We start from the raw sequence: 14,747 nt of genomic DNA, 5'->3' as shown, positions 1-14,747 counted from the left end.
TGTGTCTTGCAAGGAATCAAGACAACAAGATCCTTATGGAATATTTGATATCGAAACATCCTTGGCTAGAGACATTGGTCCTTACAAGAATCTTGTTATCTTCACTTCAAGTTCTATGGATTCCAAGTGCATTTCAAGCTCTAGCTCCGTTTCTTTAATCCAAAAACTCAGGTAAGTTTTTCGATACATAAAATCTGACAAAAACAAATTAACCATCAGATAAATTACATTTGAATTAGTGAGCTATATTTTGTGTTGTGGCCACAATGCAGGGTATTGATGAACAATCTTGAGACAGTGGATCTAAGAGTGTTGAGCCAACAACAAAAGCTAGCGTTTTGGATCAACATGTTCAATGCTTGTGTTATGCATGTATATATATACTCTACTTCTTCAATATATTTTCATTGATTACAAACAATTTTATACTCAACGATCATGTTCATGGCTTCCGTGTATGACCAGGGGTATCTACAACATGGTGTTCCAAAAACAGCTGAGAAATTGCAATCTCTTGTTTACAATAAGGTATGTTTTTATCTCCCTTTTATAATAAACAGTAATAAATTAATTAACTCAAATTTAATATAGTTAAAGTATAAATTTATGAGATAGGCTACGATGAATGTTGGAGGCAAAAACATAAGTGCTCATACCATTGAGCATTGTATCCTTAGGAAGACTACAACTTCTACCATGACTCAGGTATATACATACCTATCATTTCAATATATAATGCTCTTCATGTTGTTATCCTGAGATCAACTTCGTAAAGTCAATATACATGCAAATATAACCGTAGGATCGACACGAAGAAATGATTATCCGTAAACTATATGGCGTAGAAGCAACGGATCCTAACATCACATTTGCACTCTCTTGCGGAACTCGATCTTCTCCTGCAGTAAGTTACATATTAATTCACTTTTAATTGGGCAATCAATCTATTACAATCCATTGAACAGTTTCTTTTCTTATATATTACGTAGTATTGTTCATATCCAATATTCCAAGCATTTTATAGAGATTGGTTTAGTATTAATTTACAATGCTAAGATTAGTAAGATTACATCATTTTTATTATAGATGATTTGTCTAAATATTATATGGTTACGTAGTATCTCATCTAAAAGTACATTTTGAAGGTGAGGATATACACTGGCGAAGGGGTGACAACGGAGCTAGAGAAATCGAAGCTGGAGTATCTGCAAGCCTCGGTGGTCGTTACAGCGGCTAAACGGATAGGCTTGCCGGAGCTTCTTGTGAAACACGCCACCGATTTCGTGGTGCCGAGAGTCGATGGCGGTGGAAGTAGTGGAGAGATGGGGCAGTTAGGATCTCTGGTGAAATGGGTTTGCAACCAATTACCAACGTCTGGATCATTGAGAAAGTCAATGGTGGAATGTTTTAAGAATAATAATACTAAAGCTTCTACGTCCTCTCCTGTCGTTGAGAAGATCCCTTATGACTTCGAGTTTCAGTATCTTTTAGCCATTTAGGGGTATACTATATATATACTATAGCTACTAACTTTTCATTCGTTTATTTGTGTTTTCAAAATAAAATATCGAAATTTGTATTTTGTTTTATATGTGAATGTTAAACTGACATGTAAATGTTTGATCATAATTAAGCATCTTACATATATCTAATGATCATCACGAGTAGTGTGATTGGTATATATCTTAATCAAACCTTCTAAGGCATTGAATAATATTTTCGAATACCTTCATTAATTTTACATTCTACACTTTTTTTTGCCTTCTATTAATAGAAACTTGTTTAGTGTGTGTGTTTTCTTTTTTACTTACAAAACACATAGTTCATAAATAAAAACCATCTTCTTATTTCTCAATTTCTTTACATTTTGTTCTTTTCATAATTATCTAGATTAGGATTTAGGAACTATTAAGATGTCAATTGGATTAAACAGATTTGTTCTCTTGTTATTCGTTCTCGTGATTTTTTTTATAATAATACTTTAAATTAAAAAAAAATGAACCACTCTATCCTTGAGTCTTGACAATGAACTTCATGTGGCGTTATCCAAAGTAATATATTAGGTTGCTTTGTTGACCAAATGTTTAACTTTGACTTCAAATTATGTCTCTATAACCAATTTAATAAAAACCATGTTTATACACAATGACTCTTTTTTAATAACATTTACACTGAAATATTTTTATTAATCAAGGAATGTGAAATACTAATAATCTTTGTTTGATCAACCGAACAACGAGTGATTAATGGCAGCACGTATCTTGTGTTGATAAAGAAAACTCTAGCTGTAGTTAGGAAGCAAAAACAAAAAGGGTATGGTTAAGTTCAAACAAAACGGCGGCGATTTAAGGTCAGAGATATCAATGGAAGATTCAGCGCAAACCAATAAGAAACTTTCAGCTTTGACATGTTATCCAAATCCATTTAAAAAAAAAAAAAAAAAACTTCAAACCAAAATTAATTAACGTTTTTCATTTGACATTTCACTTTCTCCATCGCTGTCTCTATTATCTCAAAATCAATAATTTATTAAATAATGAATGTATAAAACTGTTATTTGATTTGAACCTTTTTCCTTTGGACCAACAACTATTTATATGAACAACATCTATTAATAAAAATTTAAGTAACTGGGGTGATATAAAAATGATTTAAAATTACTAGAGTATATATATATAGCTCACCCTCCATAATAACATAACTTTTGATCAAACCAAACTGAAAACGATTTAATTTTAAACAAAAAAAAAAAGTTATTTGTTATGGGACTGAATGAACCTTCGTAAATGATTCTTCAAACTGAATCTGATTCCGCTTTTCAGTTTTGACTTTGGTTTAAATTTCAAAACTAAAAATGTAACGCAAATTTTGATTGGATATAAAACTAGTTAAGTACACACTATTATATGGTTATAAGTACACTAATACATATTGTTAGGGGTGAGCTTACACCCCTTAAAAGGCCGGTATACAATCATTTTCTAGACCCAGTACAAAGGAAGGGTATTGTGGTCTTTTAGTAACTTGACATTCCCCTATAAATGCGGGATACAACATGCATCAAGAGAGAAAAATGAGAGCGAAAAAGGATCCAACTCTCTCGGTTCGTCACATAGTCATTCGCAATACGGATCGTCCAGATTGTCGTCTACCTCTACAGGTCGTCCAGATTGTCGCCTACCTCCACAGGTCGTCCATCTTGTCGCCTACCTCCACAGGTCGTCCAAATCGTCGCCTACCTTCACAGGTCGTCCAGATTGTCACCTACCTCCACAGGTCGTCCAGATTGTCGCCTGACTACCTAGCATCTCACCCATATCACTTAGTTTCTGATAATGACCTAGCGTCCACCGACTAAAATATGAACTATGAATGGCTTGATCCCTTTCTAAGGGTACGTAGGCAACCTTTCCAAAGGCATATCTATAAAACAACTCAGCTCTCTCCCTCGTTAGAATAACCTACTCTAGAGCTTTGAAGTTATGAGAGTGTTTTTCCCTTGTCAAAGAACTTACAAATATTTTGTTGAAATTCATGCATCAACAATAGGCGCGCCAGGAAGGGGGAATAAACATTTTTCAAGCAAAGAAGCTTCAGATTAGGAAGCTCTAAGCTCGTCTGGAGATTTGGTTCGGGCTCGTCTTTAGAGAGCTTCAGTTATAGCTCGTCCTTATATAGTTGCGGTTTCAGCTCGTCTACGGACAACCTCAACTTCAGCTCGTCGTCTCACAAGTTCAACTTAAGCCCGTTTTCAGACAGCCTTAACTTCAGCTCGTCTTCTCACAACTTCAACTTAGGCCCGTTTTCAGACAGCTTCAAATTCAGCTCGTCTTCATACAACTTCAACTTAAGCCTGTTTTTGGCGAGCTCAAATACAGCTCGTCTTCATACAACTTCAGTTTTGACCCATTTTTCGAGAGCTCGGTTTCAGCACGTCTTTGGACAATCAATTTCAGAGAGTTCATTTTCAGCTCGTCTCAACAAGTAATTCAGTTTTGTACTATCTAGCCAACTGCCAGCTCGTTCGTTTGATGGTGTCAGCTCGTTAACTTCCATCCTGTTAACCAATAACAATGTATGTTCTTTAATCATTTTCTCATTCTCATGGTCATGCTTGCTCTTTATCAGTTCGTCAGTTAGACAGGCTACGCCAAAAAAAAAAGTTGTGTGTGTACATACACATGCACACAACAAAGATTAATCGACGTAAGTACAACATCCGAGCTAATCACATCGACGCCCTGGCCAGGCGCCGGTCTTTCGCTCTATCAACATTATAGAGATATTCCTTTATACACTTAGAGGCAATAAAGTCGAGCCCATGCTCGCAAGGCTCTTGGAGAGTGGGTAGAAAACCAAGTCCATACTCGCATATGCAAAACATCCAAAGTCGATACAGGGTAAGCCGATCATCGTGCGTCGCACCTATGTTTGTATCTGGAATCCGTTTCAGATAAATCGGCATGCTAGAGAGCATGTTAGACAACCTAGCTTTAGCTCGTCTCCGGATAGTTTTAGCTCAGCTCGTCTCCGGACAGCTTTAGCTAAGCTCATCTCCGAACAGCTTTAGCTGAGCTCGTCTTCATACAACTTTGGTTTTAGCTCGTCTCCGGACAACTTCAGTTTCAGCTCGTCTCCAGACAGCTTCGGTTTTAGCTCGTCTCCGGACAGCTTTAGTTCAGCTTGTTTCTGGACAGCTTTAGCTGATTTCGTCTTAAGACAGCTTCAGTTTAGTTCGTCTTCAAACAATCTAGTTTTAGCTCGTCTTCAAACAGCTTCTATTTAAGCTCGTCTCCGGATAGCTTCGGTTGCAGCTCGTCTCCGGACAGCTTCGGTTTCAACTCAACTTCAAACAATTTCAGTTTTAGCTCATCTTCAGATAGCTTAATTTTCAGTTCGTCTTCAGACAGGCTCAGTTTCAGCTCGTCTTCAGACAGCCTTAGTTTTAGCTCGTCTTCAGACAGCTTCAAATTCAGCTCGTCTTCAGACAGCTTCAGTTTTAGCTCGTCCTCAGACAGCTTCGGTTTAAGAGTGTCTGAAGACAGCTGCAGTCTCAGCTCGTCTTTAGACAGCTGCAGATTCAGTTCGTCTTCAGACAGCTTCAGTTTTAGCCTGTCCTCAGACAACTTTGGTTTTAGAGTGTCTTCAGACAAACTAGTTTCAGTTCGTCTTCAGACAGCTTCAGTTTCAGCTCGTCTTCACACAGCTTTAGTTTTTAGCTCTTCTTTAAACAGCTTCAGTCTCAGCTCATTTTCAGACAGCTTCAGTTTTAGGTCGTCTTCATATAGTTTTAGTCTCAGCTCATCTTCAGACAGTTTCAGTTTTAGCTCATCCTCAGACAGCTTCAGTTTTAGCTCGTCCTCAGACAGCTTCGGTTTCAGAGTGTCTTCGGACAACCTAGTTTTAGCTCTACTTCAGACAGCTTTGGTTTCAGCTTGTCTTCAGACAGCTTTCTTTTCAGCTCGTCTTCAAACAACGTCAGTTTCAGCTTGTCTTCAGACAACTTCAGTTTTAGTTCATCCTCAGACAGCTTCGGTTTAAGAGTGTCTAAAGACAGGTTCAGTTTCAGCTCGTCTTCAGACAACTTCAGTTTTAGCCCGTCCTCGTGCATCTTTGGTTTAAGAGTGTCTTCGGACAACCTAGTTTTAGCTCGTCTGAGGACGAGCTAAATTCTTCAGACAGCTTCAGTTTTAGCTCGTACTCAGACAGCTTCGGTTTCAGAGTGTCTTCGGACAACCTAGTTTCAGATCGCCTTCAGACAGCTTCAGTTTCTGCTCGTCTTCAGACAGCTTCAGTTTCAGCTCGTCTTCAGACAGCTTCAGTTTTTAGCTCTTCTTTAACCAGCTTCAGTCTCAGCTCATCTTTAGACAGCTTCAGTTTTAGCTCGTCTTCATATAGCTTTAGTCTCAGCTTGTCTTCAGACAGTTTCAGTTTTAGCTCATCCTCAGACAGCTTCAGTTTTAGCTCGTCCTCAGACAGCTTCAGCTTCAGAGTGTCTTCGGATAACCTAGTTTTAGCTCGTCTTCAGACAGCTTCGGTTTCAGCTCGTCTTCAGACAAGTTTGGTTTCAGCTCGTCTTCAGACAACTTAATTTTCAGCTCGTCTTCAACGGCTTTATTTTCAGCTCGTCTTTAGACAGCTTCCGTTTCAGTTCGTCTTCAAACAGCATCAGTTTTAGCTCGTCTTCAGACAGCTTCAATGTCAGCTTGTCTTCGGTAAACATCAGTTTTTCGGATCCCAGATATCCAATGCGCGCGAGTTAAATTCAAAACAAGACGAATGACAAGGATGTCCCAAGAAGCAAATTGTAGCCCAAACCTTTGAGCCTGACAACTAGTCACAGCCCGTCGCCGAGTCTCCGGACTAAAGAAGGGGGGAATACTGTTAGGGGTGGGCTTACACCCTTTAAAAGGCATGTACACAATCATCTTCTAGGCCCAGTACAAAGGAAGGGTATTGTGGTCTTTTGGTAACTTGACATTCCCCTATAAATGCGGGGTACAACATGCATCAAGGGAGAAAAAAGAGGGGGAAAGAGGGACCCAACTCTCTCGGTTCGTCACATAGTATTCGCAATACGGGTCGTCCAGATTGTCGCATACCTCCACAGGTCATCCAGATTGTCGCCTACCTCCACAGGTCGTCCATCTTGTCGCATACCTCCACAGGTCGTCCAGATTGTCGCCTACTTCCACAAGTCGTCCATCTTGTCGCCTACCTCCACAGGTTGTCCAGATTGTCGCCTACCTTCACAGGTCGTCCAGATTGTCGCCTACCTCCACAGGTCGTCCAAATTGTCGCCTACCTTTACAGGTCGTCCAGATTGTCACCTACCTCCACAGGTCGTCCAGATTGTCGCTTGACTACCTAGCATCTCACCAATATCACTTAGTTTCTGATAGTGACCTAGCGTCCACCGACTAAAATATAAACTACGAATGACTTGATCCCTTACTAAGGGTACGTAGACAGCCTTTCCAAAGGCACAACTATAAAACAACTCAGCTCTCTCCCTCATTAGAACGACCTACTCTGGAGCTTTGAAGTTATGAGAGTGTTTTTCCCTTATCAAAAAACTTATAAATACTTTGTTGAAATTCATGCATCAACACATATGTAAATAAGTCTTATTGCAATATAAACTTATTAAGTAGTATACAATAATATTCCGATATGTATTATTATTGTATACTATATGAGTATATCTATGTGGGCACATAAATTTTATAGAACGGAAAAAAAAAAAAGAGGTTAATAAACTTGAGCAGGGTCACAAGATACCGTGGATGCAAAAAAAGAGGTTAAAAAAGAGGTTATCCCCGACCGTTTTTTAGGGGGGCTTTTACAATGGGTCGGGGATATTGACTTTTTGTAGGTGCAAGTGTGTGTGTGTTTTTTTTTTTTTCTTTTCTTAACATTTCGCTATCTTCGTTTGGTTGTATACACTATACAGCAAAGCATGATATTTTCTTCAAGACAAAGCATCATATTCCTATATAATACTCCAATGTATACTGTATGTTCGAATTTTTTTATTAGGTTACTCTTGTACTTTTTTTTTATTTGAGTAAACCAAAAAAAATCAGAAAACAAAAACACATCGTATTCCTAAGTTTTCACATTATTTCACCAAATTATATATATATTTATATATATATTTATATATATATTTATATATATATAATATAATAATGTTGATGGTCACAATCAAAAACATATCTGATATAAATTTGCACTCTAATGGTTGGAAGGGAATCCGAAACATGAACGGCTTTTAGCTTGTATATGGGTTTTGTGTGTTAAATAATTTTTCAATATACCATCAATCTACCATTACGTATGATATAAATGAAAAAAATGATATTAGATAAAAAATATGTTATATCATGTACAATAATATGATATTTTTAAAAAATACCAAAAAATTAAGTTATTTATGAAAAATAACTCAATAACTAAACCAACTTACTTATATTTTGCAAACCATCATTTGACAAAAAAAAAAAAAAGATAGAATTTGGCTATTTAATTTAGAAAATGATAGTAGTTCTCAAAATCACAATATTAGATATATTTTTTTTGTTTTTCGGACAATGGTTTTCTCCATGAATATTTTTTGTTTTATTTTCCTATGATGGTTGACACCCTGTAATAGACTCCAATTTCAATATTCTCCACCTAATGAATGGGTTCTAATTAATGGCTACGAAGGGTTTTTCCTTTGCTTTATCTTTGTCCCCCTCCTTTATTTTTCCTATATCCTCAAGACCTCAACCTCACTTCTCCTCACTTTTTCTTCTCTTTTTCAACCAAACTTAATGCATTTCTTTATCAATTTCCTCTATATATTGTCTAAAGAGTTACTACACTTCCATAAATTTATACCCATACCTTCACACATACACACGCACATAGCTTAAATAATTTATGAATCAACCGCCCATCGTTGAAATAGTTTAAGTGTTTAACCTTTAATTTTTTTAAATGACGTCTATGAATGTAAAAACTCATTATTTGTTAACTTTCATAGAGTACCAAACTAATGTCACTAAAGTCGAGAGAAGCCTTCTTGAGCTCAAATATATTTTGGTGCATTGGCAGAAAAAAACTTGTTTAAAGAATGTTCAATAATAAAGAAAATAAAAAGCTATGCTAGATTAGAATCTACTACAACTTCCAAACTTTCGTTGAATAATTTATCCAAGTCTAAACTTAGGATTTGGAGTTTTGTTTTCTCTAGAGTAGTTGTTATACAATATATTTAGGTAAAAGTTGGTGAACCATCATCATCAATCTATGACTATATTAAACTTCCATCGAAAAGAGTTCTGCACTTCTGCTTGATGGACGAAGAGAATCCAATACAATATGTATATTTAAATTTAACCATAAAATATCCAATTTCATGCATGTTGTCATATTGTTTATGATATGATCAAAAAATACTTTTAACTATTCTCCCATATCAGCTTAAATAAGTTTGGAAAAGTTTTGCAAGTCAAGTTCATATAGATTGTAGAATGCAATATACGAATTATATTTAATAAAACAACAATAACCAAAATTACTTGACACATTGGAAAATGAATAGGTAAATTAGTGAAGTTGCTAAAAAAAAAAAAAAAGTAAATAAAGCAAGGTATCTAATTTTTTGTAAAGTCAACAACTTCATTAATTTAGTAGATTTTGTTGTATACACAAGACATGCATTGATTAATTTTCCAATTACTTCAACGGCCATGCCTTTAAAATCTTACAAGTTTCACGGTAAGCCTTGTTTTCGGGTATATGAGAGAACTAATCAAACGCTACGAATTTATAAATAGATCAGGTCACTTTCTAATATAAGGGAAATAAAAAATTAGCAGTATAATTTGCTTCCATGTAGAATTTGTAGTTTATTATTTTTTTCTCTAACCCGAAATTCATACCTTGGAAGACAAGTTTTTTATTACTAGATTTTGACAATAAAGATAGTGTAATAAATTGTCAATATATGATGTCATATTCATTTACACACACGGAAGATATTTAATGTCAATTCCATAAAATCAGTTATTACCAAAAACGATGTCGTATATATCTATTTGAATCTACCAATAATAAATAAATAAATTACTGTAAAGTAAAAGCGGCGTAATCAAATCAAAAACCAATTTGGTGTCTGTAATTAAGAACATCTTTAAACATTAGGAAAACAAATAATACTCCATTAATGAAGAAAGTAAAAAAGTCGTATCTGACTAATTAAAAAAAAAAAAAAAAAGAAACTCAAAAAATCAAAGGTCAAATTTAACTTTGGTATAATCCCAAGTTTTCATGATTAAAAACATTGACCAAAGTACCCCTTCACTCATCCATCCATCATTCTAAGAAAAAAATAAAAAAAAAAAGGTAAAAAACTTCTCCACCGTCTCTCTCTCTCTCTCTCTCTCTTCTCTCTTCTGCGCAGAGAAAAGCTTTGCAATTTGCAAACTCAATTCATTCATTTTAACCAATCCTCTTCTTCTTTCTTTCTTTAGCTCAAAAACATCTACGCAAAGAGATCAGAAGTGAAGAAGATTCTCAGATTTCACAAAAACAAAGCCTTTTCAATTTCATTATTTGTTGGGGTGATTTGGTGCAATAAAAAGAAATGGGAAGCAGATGGAGGAAAGCAAAGTTGGCTTTAGGTCTCAATTTATGTCTATACGTTCCCAAAACGTTAGAAGATTCTTCTTCTTCTTCTTCTTCTTCTCCTTTAAGAAGATCAGACGACGCCGTTTCACTTTCCCCTGTAATGGTTCCAAGACCCACTACGCCGACTCCTTCCTCCTCTGGTCTCCGATTGCCTCGCTCCATTAGCAAATCCTCTTCAAAGGTTTGTGGGTTCCTCACTTATCATTGAAATTTACATAAAGTTTTACATTTTTATCTCTATGGTTGAATTTTTCTGCCAAAATTTGTGTTTTTTTTACATTAAAAAAATGGTAAAGTTTGGTTTTTTTTCTGGATTATGGGTCACCGTTGGATCGCTGGATCTTTGTGTGGTTCAAATTTGTGTGATTTGGTTAAGCAGCAAATCCAAGGGCTAATCTTTCTTGGAACTCTAAACATTTAGTTTTAATTTACTTTTTTAACTAGCTGTTAATTGTACAATCTAATTCTTACTTTATTAGTACTACTTGTTTAATCTTTCAATTAAGTTCTCTTTTTTCTAAAAAGTGTTTGGATCTTCACGCACATCAAATGATCTTACTACTAGTTGTTTATTTTTTTAATTTGTAATTAGATAGATGTGTGTATGTTTTTCAACTACTATGACCCTCATATGTTTTGTCAATAGGTTTTTGTTGTTTTTGAGACTTGCTAAGTTTTGACCTTTTTGAAATTATTGGGGTGAAAGAAAAGCAAAACTTTATTTCTTGGTCAAGTAATAATGTCTAAATAGGGATGGACATGTAGAGTGATTAGTAAGATTAGGGATTGTGTAAACGTCTCTCCTCCAAAGCCAACTTTATCGCATTATTATTCGAATCATTCATTATATATTCATCAAGATTTTGACATTACAGCTCTGGCTTAAGATTGGGTTTTGGGGTTCTATTTGTGTTCTGTCTCTTTCCCTGGTTTATAGTGCCTTTTGTTTCTTTTTTATCTTTCTTTTTTTGTTTTGTTTTTGAGTGTAAATTTTTCTTGGTATTGTTGTTGAGAAGAAAGATGAACAAATTTGTTGTCATGTAATTATCAACTCCCGCAAATGGAGCCACTGTGGGGATAAAGGTTTTTTTGACAATAGTCAAGTGCACTTCAAGGACCAATCTCCTCTTTTTTTTTTTTTAATCTTTTTCTTGTTGCTTTTTTTTGCATTCAACTTTTTAATTATTGTTGATAGATACCCTTGTTAGTGTTCTGAATCTACTGTTGATTAGATATTCTCCTTTAATCTAGTAAACTATTCTATTCTTGGTATAATCATTTTACTTTATTTTAGTTTACATCTAGTTCAACTAAAATTGCTGTTTTTAAATCGTTACCAAGATAATTGTGACTTGTAACCATGATATTTGTTAGGTTAAGTTAAATTCTTTTAAAGTTACACACTTTCTTTTAACTTTGCTTTGCATTGTTATATATTTTTTTTATCAATTTTAATCTTTCTGGCGTTGAATTTGCCCAAACAATTTTTTTATTACTGATCTGGTTAAATCAGTCTTTTAACTTTATAAAGCGGTGTCCTTTGTCTTTCCCAATCTTTTGTTTCCATTGTTCTTTTAATTGTTTGACCTGATAGATTCCAAACTACTTTGATGATCAAGATTCCAGGATCTATATTCTAGCGAATAAACCATGTTTTTGAATGATCAAAACTACTAAACCTTAATATTTAAACTCTATCAAGTCTCTGAGACTTTTTTTTGTTTCCAGGTTATGGAAATATAAAGATTCCGTCTTTTTTTTTTTTATTGTTTTGCTCTTCTTTTTATGCCATCATTCAATAATAGAGGGTAATAGTAACAGAAACAAATGTGTCAGAAACTGTGACACAAACTCACCTATGTCAGGTTTCTTTGGATTCTTGTAACTACGACAATGACCTGTCGAACTCTGTATTACGTGGATACCATACTCTTATAAAGTTTTTCAATTCTCCTTTCCAACTAATCTTTGTCCCGAATCTGAATCCATCTGCTTTGTGAAATTGCAGAAAACGTGTGCGATATGTTTGACGACGATGAAAGCAGGGCAAGGCCACGCAATCTTTACAGCGGAATGTTCTCATTCGTTTCATTTCCACTGCATCACTACGAATGTCAAACACGGGAACCAGATTTGTCCTGTTTGTCGCGCGAAATGGAATGAGATCCCTGTCCAGAGCCCTAATGCTAAATCTAAATCTGGTGTCAAACCGATAAGTCAAACAAGAGACTATGCTTGGATGTCAATACCTCCAAGGAGGTCGTCCCCGATTCAAGCTTCTTCACGGCCTGACAGTCTAAGGGTCTCCTCCATCTTTAACACCGAGCCTGCGGTTTTTAATGATGATGAGGCTCTGGAACATCAAGACCCTTCTGCTGAATCTGGTTTGGAGAAGTCTAAACCTGGTGTTAGTGGGACATTGGAAGTTAAAACATACCCTGAGATTTCAGAAGTAGCTAGATCGGTTTCGTTTAAAGATTTTGCTGTACTGATCAATCTAAAAGCTCCTTCAAAGTCGTCTTCAAATTCTTCCTCTTCTTCTCGTGCTCCTGTTGATCTAGTCACGGTTCTTGATGTGAGTGGAAGCATGGCGGGAACAAAACTGGCTTTGCTGAAACGAGCAATGGGTTTTGTGATTCAGAATCTTGGCCCGTTCGACCGTCTCTCTGTCATATCCTTCTCCTCCACAGCACGCCGTAACTTCCCTCTTCGTCTCATGACCGAGACTGGTAAACAAGAAGCATTGCAAGCGGTTAACTCGTTGGTCTCAAACGGAGGGACTAACATTGCAGAGGGATTGAAGAAAGGTGCAAAAGTTTTGATCGACCGTAGATTCAAGAACCCGGTATCAAGCATCGTGCTCTTATCTGATGGTCAAGATACGTATACCATGACTAGTCCAACCGGTTCCAGAGGAACGGACTACAAAGCCCTTCTTCCTAAAGAGATCAATGGAAACCGGATCCCAGTTCATGCGTTCGGGTTTGGTACGGACCATGATGCGTCCTCGATGCATTCCATTGCAGAAAACTCCGGAGGTACATTTTCCTTCATAGAGTCTGAAACGGTAATACAAGATGCATTCGCTCAGTGCATTGGAGGTCTTCTTAGCGTTGTGGTTCAAGAGCTATGCGTTAAGATCGAGTGCGTTCATCATCTGTTGAGAATTGCATCGGTTAAAGCTGGAAGCTACCAGTTTGATAACGGTCCGAATTCAAGAACCGGATCTATCGCAGTCGGTGATCTCTATGCAGAGGAAGAGAGGAACTTCTTGGTGAATCTTGATATCCCCATTGTTGATGGAGTTTCAGATCTGATGTCTTTACTCAAGGTTCGATGCGTTTACAGAGACCCGGTTACAAAAGAGACTGTTGACTTGAATAGTTCCGGCGAAGTAAAGATTCTCAGGCCGGTTGTGATGGCAGACAGAAGACCTGTGGTGTCAGTTGAAGTTGACAGACAGAGAATCAGATTACGTGCAGCGGAAGCAATCTCTGAAGCTAGAGTTTTAGCCGACCGCGGTGATTTGACCGAAGCTGTGTCGGTTCTTGAGACTTGCCGTGGGGTATTGACGGAGTCTGTATCAGGTCAAGCTGGAGATCCATTATGTGTAACACTGTGTGCAGAGCTGAAGGAGACGCAAGATAGAATGGCGAGCCGTCAAGTTTACGAGTCTTCGGGTAGGGCTTACGTTCTGGCTGGTCTAAGCTCGCACTCGTGGCAGCGAGCTACAGCGAGAGGCGACATGACAGATACGACGACGACTTCTTACCAGACGCAATCAATGGTGGATATGGTGAACCTCTCTCAGACAATGACTTTCGGAATGCCTATCGCTAGTTCAAATCCGAGTCCGTCGACGACTCAGAGGAAACTACGGCAAGCTCTCAGTTTCCCGGCGAGGCCAAGGCCTAGGTGATTCGGTGGAGGAAGGATTAAACGGGGGGATATGATGACATTATGGACTTTTTAAAATTTTCCCTCGTTTTTAACTTTTTGGTGTTCACTTAATAGTACGATTTGTTTTTTTCAGTTGGGAAAGGGTAGTTTACGTTTAATTTCTAAATTTTGGGGGTATAAGTAGTATTATTAGTTTTTGTTGGGGTTGAAGAAAAAGGAAAAGAGGAAAAGGGACAAATGTGCTATATTATATAGGTGGTAATATATAATATTGGCAGTTTTAGCAAGAGTGGCTTTTGTTTTTTCTTTCCTTTATTATGTTTATAATTTTGTTATTATTATTTTTTTTTTGTCTAAATGTGTTTGGAGGTGGGTATAGATGTGTGAGTTGTGATTGTGTGGAAAAAATGTTCTCCCATAAATATTTTAAAGTTTACATATTTATGCTCCCTAAAATTTCATATTCTCACATGAGTAGTATATAAATGAAATTGTGGGCCTGAACTCTCCCAATTAGTGGATCTGTAACGCAACTACATTTGTATGGTTTGAATCATAATAGCAAAATAAAAAGAACTCTGGTTTAGTATTATTGTTAACAACATCTATGGACCAAAGATCACAATTAACAAACGTCCTGAAATTTTCTTGTTGACTTCCACAAATGC

The 14,747-nt window shown here is 36.5% G+C and overlaps 2 protein-coding genes across 4 annotated transcripts in view; both read left to right on the top strand.

The window, feature by feature from the left end:
- Window positions 1-1,652, top strand: part of LOC104762179 — a 4,536-nt gene extending 2,884 nt beyond the window's left edge. Inside the window, exons 6-11 of one of the 2 annotated variants that reach the window (XM_010485422.2) lie at window positions 30-171; window positions 273-372; window positions 466-528; window positions 616-705; window positions 803-904; window positions 1,146-1,652. In XM_010485422.2, the coding sequence (XP_010483724.1) occupies window positions 30-171; window positions 273-372; window positions 466-528; window positions 616-705; window positions 803-904; window positions 1,146-1,499 (851 nt within the window). In that variant the 3' untranslated portion in view covers window positions 1,500-1,652. The remainder of the gene's footprint in view (window positions 1-29; window positions 172-272; window positions 373-465; window positions 529-615; window positions 706-802; window positions 905-1,145) is intronic. The other variant, XM_010485423.2, reaches the window with a different exon arrangement.
- Window positions 9,858-14,519, top strand: LOC104762178. Of its 2 annotated transcripts, none has more exons than XM_010485421.2 (2): window positions 9,858-10,360; window positions 12,188-14,519. In XM_010485421.2, the coding sequence occupies exons 1-2, from the start codon at window positions 10,136-10,138 to the stop codon at window positions 14,096-14,098; spliced, it is 2,136 nt and encodes a 711-aa protein (XP_010483723.1). In that variant the 5' UTR covers window positions 9,858-10,135; the 3' UTR covers window positions 14,099-14,519. The 2 variants fall into 2 exon arrangements, with proteins under 2 accessions (XP_010483723.1, XP_019096072.1); XM_019240527.1 differs by lacking the exon at window positions 9,858-10,360 and adding an exon at window positions 11,483-11,553.

This window comes from Camelina sativa, chromosome 18 (genome assembly GCF_000633955.1).
Source record: "Camelina sativa cultivar DH55 chromosome 18, Cs, whole genome shotgun sequence".
NCBI classification, from domain to species: domain Eukaryota; kingdom Viridiplantae; phylum Streptophyta; class Magnoliopsida; order Brassicales; family Brassicaceae; genus Camelina; species Camelina sativa.
This window is presented reverse-complemented; position numbering and strand designations above follow the sequence as displayed.